This window comes from Periplaneta americana, chromosome 3, assembly GCF_040183065.1.
Source record: "Periplaneta americana isolate PAMFEO1 chromosome 3, P.americana_PAMFEO1_priV1, whole genome shotgun sequence".
Classification (NCBI taxonomy): domain Eukaryota; kingdom Metazoa; phylum Arthropoda; class Insecta; order Blattodea; family Blattidae; genus Periplaneta; species Periplaneta americana.
Genome location: NC_091119.1, coordinates 52,521,810 through 52,531,269, shown reverse-complemented (window position 1 = coordinate 52,531,269; position 9,460 = coordinate 52,521,810). Strand labels below are relative to the sequence as shown.

Genomic DNA, 9,460 nt, shown 5'->3' with positions numbered 1-9,460 from the left:
TTGATGAAATATAAATAAACATAGGTAGATAAATAATTAAATAAATATGACCAGATTTAAACCATACAAGAAGCTAAAGAATCCATTCAATCATGTTTTTCAGTAGTTATTTTATATAACTTCTTTAACTTATATCTCATGTTACTAACAAAACTTTCAGCAGGTAAGAATAGTTCTTACAACATGGACTTACCTTACCTATCTCGTTGGTAATGGAGCTTCCTTTTTACCCCACTTAAATTTTGTGGACTGTAGAAGATTATATGGTGCATAGCTGCAGAACATGCTCGAGATGCCTGGAATGTAGAATGCTCGAAAAAATTTGTGGGACCTGAAAAATTCAATTTAAAATACTTATTTTAAATGACAAAAAAATATTTTCAATAATCATCACCTCTACTTCTATTGTACACAGTGCAGAAATTGGAAAATGGGAAAGAGTTATAAGGCATGAACTCGTACTGAGATTTACTACAAGTAAATATAAATCCAAAGAGGGACTGATCCTAGAGTGCTACACTGAAGACCATCATACATTTCCGCTATTTGCTAATGTAGTGTGAGCTGAACTCTTGTGTGTTTGTCGTGAAGCAAGATGCGACCAGTGAGGGAAGTGAGAAGGTATGCACCAGTATGGAATACCGCCACTGGTTTCTATGCCCAGAAAACATACCATTAGTGAAAAACGACATCCGTCACTGAAAAAATATGATCCATAAAAATTTGTTTATATATTTCTTCACAGCAAAGAGTACTATCTGTTTGCTTCGTAAATCTAAATCACAGCCTTCTGAAACTGTATTCAACGTGTATTTAGACACGTTTATTTGATAAGCTCAACCCCTGGAATGCTTACAACAGTAGTATTTCAAGTATAGATGGCTGTGATCTGTAGCTTGTGGTGGTCATTGTTGCCAATTTAGTGACTATGTCATTTTTGTTGTTACACTTTTTATTAATAATTAAGTAAGGAACTTTGAAGCTTTAACATTATTTTAAATGATAAGTCTCAATGGACATTGCAAAATAATCTAGTAAATAACTGAAGTAACTTTAAATTATTTTATTAAGAAATTTAATGTGTTGCGTAAACTTAAAAGATTTGCGTTACTGACTGCACGAAACAATTTATTGTATACAACATGTATGTGTACGTTGTAAGAGAGGAGGTATGTCTTTTTTAAATCGGGGTATGCCAGGGGAAAATATTGGAGTAGCATACCACCTCTGATTTTTTTCCACTTCTGTCACTGGATGCAACAAAGAACAAACATCATATTTTGTTTTTGGTTGAGCAGAAGGAATTATGAAACAAGTGTACAGAGATAATTTATTATCTGTCTCATCTGCCACAGAATAGAATCAATGAAAGACGAACATTCTAGCAAAAACAATTTGAATACTATGGTTGATTGAAAAGATGTGGGAAACAATCACCAACAATCACTTTGAATTTACTATATGACTTCTTCCTCTGCCCCCGAAACTCAGACATTACTGATATATAAATTTTGGCCACTCAAGAGCAATTACAAGGGCAGTCTAGAAAGTAAGTTTCTTGGGCCATTTACAGAAAGAAAATACAATTTCACGAAAAGCTTCATTGGAACAGATACAGCAATAGTTTTGAGCTATTTTTCAATATATTTCCCACCGTAATTGAGACATCTGTCATACTTTGGGATCAACAGATGAGGTGTAGACGACTGTCACACTCTGGTTTCTATCCCAGGCAGCAGATTTCTACAATACAGGGATACAAAAGTTGATCCCACGGTATGACAAATGTCTCAATTCCGGTGGGGAATATGTTGAAAAATAGGTCAACAATTGCTGTATCTGTTCCAATAAATCTTTCCATGAAATTGTGTTTTCTTTCTGTAAACAGACTCAGGAAAACTTACTCCTTGGAAGGCCCTTGTAATTGCGCTCGAGTGGCCAAAATTTATATAAGCACTTGTTTTGACATTATTAACATGGTGAAAGAAAAAAAAATAACTTTTTTATATGTTCTCATGAGAATGTTTGCTTGTAAGAGAGCATTTCTCTTCTTTGATATTGCTTTATTCATTGTGCTGAACGATCTTTTGCAGTCTGATGTTGAAACTGGTAGAATGTCGATTGTTTTAAAATTTTCAGTTAATGTGTTTCAGTTTCACAGTCAATAAACTCACGGAAAGCAGTTATGAAGGGTTGCTTTCCTAGCACACGAAAAATATCACAGAGTCTGCTCACACTATTAAGGCTGGTTCACAATAAACTGGAAACGGAAACGACGAGAACTAGAACGGAAATAATGTTAAAATAAATGTATTTAAATGTGAGCATTCACAATAGTTAATTGTGAATGTACTCATTTAAATACATTTATTTTAACAATATTTCTGTTCTCGCTTCCATTCCCGGTTTATTGTGAACCAGCCTTTATCAATACCAAGTGATATCAGTCTCACGATGCCAGATTTTTTACAAGTAAATTAATTTGTTCATCACTTAACAAGAAACAATTTCAACTTGTGATAATGGAAATTCACTAGCTTGACGACATTTCTTGAGATTAACTTCACCTTCATTCTATGTGACTGCATAGAGAAAAAATATGGACTGCTGACAACTCACTCAATCTTTTTCTAACAGTGTTTCTGTTGAACGGAAGCCTAACATAGATTGAAATTTGTTTGAATACAGAACCCGATACAAAAACAGAATCATTTTACCGATAAAATATATTTAGCAGGAATTAAAAGATTATTTATACCAGAATGGTGAAGTCATATTAATTTTTAATAGCAACAGTAAAGTCCAACTAAAATTTTAATCAGAACTGTGTTCCAGTCCATTCTGGCCCAACTACAGCACTGAGTACAAACGATAGGAAGTATACTAGAAAGAGAGAGATAAATGAGAGATCGGATTATTGAGGGACGGATTAGCAAGAGTTTAGTGTATCAGAGTTTTGGTGACTTGCCTTTCTGTGTCAAGGAAGGGTATAGACTTGATGACTATCCATCGATCTGTCTGTTGTGTATAGTTGGGTTCCAATGCAGTAGTAGCACCCATATCCAAGTCCACAAGGAAATGACAGCGATCAATATCAAACTGTAGAGGAAAAACCATGTTTAAACATCATCTCTCATAAAATTTCCCATTATTGCATAGTAAACTAGAATATTGCTGACTGATGAAAAGTATAATGCATTTTCAGCTATATTTATCTATGATTCGTTATTAATTAGAACCACACTCTACCAAATATAGGCCACATTCAACTATAAGATGAGAAATAAAGCAGAGTCTTTCTCAGTACCTTTCACCTTTGCTAGATATTTATCATCCTGTCAACTCACTAATTCTGACTAAAAACACTATTAAAAATAGATAAAGATCAAGAATTCAGAAGAGTTATATTGTTACTTCGATGAAAATCTATCAATCACAAGACTTTTTGGCTAGATGATTGTCCAATAACATTATGGATTTAACTGGTTTACATAATTTTTCTTCTGGTCTGCAAATACAGTAAAACTTCTTTTATATGTTTTACGGGGCCTGAAGAAAGAAACGTATAAATGAGAAAAATGTATAACTGAAAGAAACATATAAATGAGAAAAATGTATAACTGAAGTGACATATAATAACATCTGAAACAGCATTTGAACACAATATAGGGAGAACGAGTTAAGTCAATTTAGTAAAATTTTCACAAGAGAAATTTATAACGTCACAGTAAAGGCATCTTTCAGTCTATACAACAGTACTTAAATTTATGACACATATTTTTTAAGAATGTGAGATTATTTGTAGAAAATCTTAACTGCTTAGAGCCAAAGCTGGCTGATATATTTTATTTCAAATTCCAATTCAGAAAATTTTACGACAATGTCTTGCCTTGTTCTTCCAGTGTAAATCTTCGTTTTAATAACGTGATTGTTTTACAATAAAAGTTATTATTTTGGACTGCCTGCTCCTAAGGAATAATTCATATCCTTAAAAATTGGGGTGCATATCTATCTTCGTAGTGTATCCAGCTATTTGCTGACAACACGTGTTCCACTATGTTTCATTATGAATTTCCTCTTCTTACAAAGGATGGGTAAAAAGCAGGATGCTGGTTGTATATTTCAGCAGCCACATTCCAAAGATGAGGTGTATTCAGTATATATTGGAGAGAATTGTCCAAGGTTATATATAATATGCAATATCTATTATGCAAATAAATACGGTATAAAACTTCAGTAGAACATTTTAAAATAAAACTACATTTTATTTTTAAATTAAATGTAGTAAAAATTAGTGGTAATGATGAGTGATTGTGCTACAGATTCTTTTATGACTATCTTTTAGGCCATATAACTGAAGCCAGTAGCTCAGCTGTAGATAGTGAACAGTACTCCTTAATGATAAGGAAATCAGACTGGAACACCGAATTTTGTTGGGATTTCAGTTTTAGTATGGGATTCTTTGTAGAGCATTTCTTACCACTTCAAATGCATATTCATTCCCCCATTATTTCCATTTATGCAACTATTTATTATAAAACGATTGGTTTATTCTTTCTTTTTCCTGATTGAATTAAATTTGTTCTATTAATTCTGTGTTGTTTTGCTATCATAGTTGTTATACCAATAGTTACCACTTTCGAGGCAATGAAAATTAAGAGTTTTTCTTTGATGTGTAACAAGTACAAATATTCTGTAAAGTGCTTCTTAATAGCTACTAGTTTACCAGTCTACAGTTTAGTAGCTTCAAATGAACTCACATATCTGCTTGTCTCTTCCTTATTCACGTCATTCATGTGTTCAGGGATTATTGATGTTGCATTTGGTAAAGAACTATATGGCTGTGGTAATTGTCCTCGAAATTCTGACTTCAAGAACTGCAATTGCCACCTGAAAAAAAGGCAAAAGTATGTTAACATGAAGAACAGTGAAACAAAATAATAAAATTGTAGCTACAGCTATTTTTGAAGCAATGTGAGTCAATACTTCATTTATTTAGAGCAAATGGGAAATGACAATATTTATCAACCAACGAGGCAACTGTTAATGGAATCATGTCGAAAGCTATCCTTGAACTGCACATATAGTTAGATCTCCTTAGCAAACAGATACATATAAAAAATTAGCTACCCATACTAACTGTAATATTGCGAAATTAAAACTGAACAATAGATCATCGAAAAATTGAGCAGCCCACTGCCTTACGTAGTGTAATGCTTTCTCATCTGACTCAGCACCAATGGCGAAGTGTGAGGTAAAGACCAAGGCATGCACTATGCAAATGCTTTAATTCAAGAAAGAGGGATTTTCATTTTCTCAATGGCTACAGTGGAATAGCTATCTCAATGCTGTGATCGTAGCAATTGTTAAAACTGTTTCTCATCTTCAATAATATATACAGTAGAATCCCGATTATCCATCCACTGATCAGTGGATTATCTGACTCTTTATCACCCTACTGCGCATTATGTAGATATTATTTTTTTGTAGACAGTTATTTCAAGCCTTTACCATTACACAATATGTAATAGAGATTCTGCTGCTGCCGAAAACATAGTTATTTCTGGAAGGAATAATTAATTATGGTTTATTGAACGGCGTTCGTAACTGCAAAGGTTACATCAGCGTCGCCGGTGTACCAGAATTTTGTCCCGCAGGAGTTCTTTTACATCCCAGTAAATCTACTGACATGAGCCTGTCGCATTTAAACACACTTAAATGCCATCGACCTTGGCCGGGATCGAACCCGCAACCTCGAGCATAGAAGGCCAGTGCTATACCAACTATGCTACCGAGGTCGACTGGAAGGAATATTTTTCGCAGCTTGTAAAATAGTCACTATCTTTTTTAAAAAAAAACCTCCAAAAATATCCTTATAATTCCTAACCCTTGCACCATTCATTTTGGTTTCCAAGGGTATCAAAAGAAAATCTGTTGTGTTAAATATCGAAAAAAAAAAAAGTGCGAATAATTGGGCGCTTTGCAAAAGGAGAAACTATGATTCATCTTGCATCAGAATACGAGATTGGGATTACAACTGTGCTCATTTAATAAAAACAATGACAATGTTCTGTGCACATATTATTTTACTTCATTGTGTTTATTGCTTATAATGAGCATAATATTGTATAGTGTAATGTGTAGTATGAAGAGCGAATGATTGCAATATGGCAGGAGCTTTAAATTATCAAACTGTAAATACTATGCAGTTAATTTATTAATTTTTTATGGTACGGATTATCCGATATTTTCCATTAACCGTTCATTCCATCCCCTTCAATACCACGGATAATAGAGGTTCTACTGTACATGTTTCCATCACCTCTTCAGAGCAGAACTCATCCATGTTTTACTTTAGCTTAGGATATCTTCAACAAGTGCTCTGTGAGTTAAAAAATATCGGGAAAAGGCTCCAAGAAAAAACGAGTTTGCAAAATTCCCTAGAAAAGCAGTAAAACCCCTGGCTGAAGCAATAGAATCACTATTCCAACAGGCTGCATTTTCTACTATCAAATGAAAGATTTAAAGAAAACTTGGTTACTTTTAATTATCAATCCTTCATTGTAGTTCCAAAGAGCAGAAATTTCGTCCAGTAACTGGGTCCTTTTAGTGGAATGAGAAAAGAAGTCCGCAAAGGGTACTGACAAATATTTTACAATGTCTTATGTGATTAACAGATTGAGTTAGAACGAGATTAAGCCTAACAGCTAGGCAATGAACAAAGAGAGAATTTGAAAATGATTGATTTACTAAAGCTTTGATACCACTTAATATTTCAGAAAATACTGCAGCCCCGTCATATGCCTAAGCTACGACTTTAATCTGTACAATTCAAACCACTGATTGTTGATATGACATGGGAAGCCAAATGGGCTATAGAATGATCTCTGTTTATGTCAGTAAAACCCACAAACCTCTCCTATATGTCCCCAGATGGTGATATATATCTGATAATGGTTGAAAGATTTATATTTATTACACACATCAGAAGCTTCGTCTAACAGTATGCTAATAAAAGGAAAACCCCGAAGTTTCTTTTCGATGGTCGCTAATAAAAAAAGTTACTTATAGATTGTATTATTTTATTTTGCATGTTGCTGGCAATGGCATAGCCAGACTAATTATTTTGGGTGGGTCAGATATGCAGGGTTTAGAAAGTACCTGAACCATCTCCTGATAATGCCGCTGTCGTCAACTTTCTTGAAACTCATTCTCGGAAGTCTTATTTAATAACATGCAAAATTATGATAAACAATCATGCAAGACATATCTATACAAACGCTTCATAAGGTGAACTGGAGCTGTCGAGATTTCCTAGCAACGAATCTCTCGACCGCTGGTAATGGGTCCTTCAACAAATCTCAACTTTTCTCCCTCTCAATGGATAGAATTGCTAGATTAAAAAGCTTTGTGCTTGACATGACTGTCGAATTTTTCTTCGTTTCAGAGCTTTGAAAAGTTTTATATCATTGCCTTAATGAAGGACGAACATTTACTAATATCCTTTTTTGGAGGCTGAGGTGCTTTCGATAATGAATTTGCAAGAGCAAGAATATCGTCTAAACATACCAAATAAAATAAGGTGTCAAATTTTTCTAGCTGATGTAACAATTCAGTAGGCTCCACAGCTTCTTTCTTTTTATCTCTGCCAGACAATTGTTAGGCCCAATCCAACACAGTTAAATTGGCTCTTGAAGAAATGAACGCATTTTTGACTTTTTACCTTAATGCTATCAACTGTAACTATTGCTCTGGATCCATGGTTTAGTTTTAATGTTCAGTATTTTCCATAAAAAACGCAAAAATTCGCATATGCCACTGGTTGCTGGATATACCAGAGAAGATTGTTGAGGTATTAAGATGCTCAGCTAACAAAGTGTCATATTCTGGCATTAAGCTAGTGAATTCAATATAATTGCTGTAGTTAAATGAATCGAGGTTTTTATAGTGACAGTAAAATACAAGTTACTGACATGTGAAATAATACACGACATTTATTAACCATTTCAATACTTTCCCGTGTCTTTACACCTATGCAGTGTGATTTGCAACATTTATACACCAATGCACATTTAATTTTTTTACTCAGTTATTTAACGATGCTGTATCAACTACGAGATTATTTAGCGTCGATGGGATTGATGATAGCGAGATGATATTTGGCGAGATGAGGCCAAGGGTTCGCCATAGATTACCTGACATTTGCCTTATGGTTGGTGAAAACCTCGGAAAAAACCCAACTAGGTAATCAGCCCAAGCAGGAAACGAACCCACGCCCGAACACAAATCTGGATCGGCAGGCAAGCGTCTTAGCCGACTGAGCTACGCTGGTGGCTTCCACATTTAATGAGACTCACAGATTCCTCATGTCTGCCGACAGCAGTGTGTAAGTTGTGATGGTCACAGTAGCCAGTACTGGTCCATGGTGATTTAATCTCCAAACTCGCAAATTGTAAACATGGCCAGCAAAAATGTCTTCTTTGTTTTCCGCATTCTGTTAATCACTTGAGTTCTTCATACTGAAATGATCACTGAAACCCTTCTTATTAATAATTATCAAATTAATTAATTTAGGCACAGTCTGTTCTGAGAAGATCATATTATGTAGGAAAGTTTTTAATTTAAGTTTCCATCTCATTACAGTGACTTATTTTTTCATTAAATGAAACAATAAAATGAAACCTTATCTTCTATTGAACTGAATGAAACTTGAGCACTTCACATGTCACGAAATCATGCAACAATAAAAGCAAAATTGTGAAAGGTACGAATTTTTTAATGATGAATAATGGTGTCAATTTGGCTGCTGTACTGAAATATATCATGGTCAGAATTACCATAAAAATAAAACTGTTTCAGTCTGTCACTGCCATGCATAATGCAGATTTACACTCTGCTTTATGGCACCCAAACTGATTGGTATTTATCCTAACATGCCCTTTCTCTCCTGGGCACTTTTCTTAGTTCTAGGAACAATAATACACCAAGAGGCTTCAGAAGGCATTTTTGTGGAATATTACATACAGGGCATATAATTGCATGCAGTCTAATCTGGTTATATTTAAAGTAAATGCAGTATATTAAATATTTGCGCGAAAAATTGAATAGGAAAAGAATATATTAATAGTAATAGTGATGATGATGATGATGATGATGATGATGATGATGATGATGATGATGATGATGATAACCCTTACAGTTAGTATGGATGGCTAATACTAACACACTGGTAAACATTTCCAAGAGACTTTAGTTGAATAAATATATTATTTATTTTTCAGTCATTGACTTATGACATAATATTTAAGGATTTATTCCTTTATATTACGTTTCATCAGATAAAACTTAGCAAGCTTTCACTTACATTAACCAATTATGCACACATTTTAAAATGTAAGTGAAGACCCGTAATATATTTTGTAAATAATTGTATTCTCACATATTTTATCTAGATTTTAAC

The 9,460-nt window shown here is 34.0% G+C and overlaps 1 protein-coding gene across 6 annotated transcripts in view; it reads right to left on the bottom strand.

Moving 5' to 3' along the window:
- Nucleotides 1-9,460, bottom strand: part of Alg9 (alpha-1,2-mannosyltransferase Alg9) — a 55,711-nt gene that overhangs the window by 19,553 nt on the left and 26,698 nt on the right. For 4 of the 6 annotated variants that reach the window (XR_011331213.1, XM_069820529.1, XM_069820524.1 and 1 more), the window contains 3 exons: nucleotides 4,761-4,890; nucleotides 2,969-3,099; nucleotides 194-331 (listed from right to left, as the gene is read on the bottom strand). Coding sequence is in view for 5 of the 6 variants with exons in the window: in XM_069820529.1 (XP_069676630.1) it covers nucleotides 199-331; nucleotides 2,969-3,099; nucleotides 4,761-4,890 (394 nt within the window). In the remaining variant the exon portion in view is untranslated. The remainder of the gene's footprint in view (nucleotides 1-193; nucleotides 332-2,968; nucleotides 3,100-4,760; nucleotides 4,891-9,460) is intronic. The other 2 variants (XM_069820525.1, XM_069820526.1) reach the window with 1 other exon arrangement.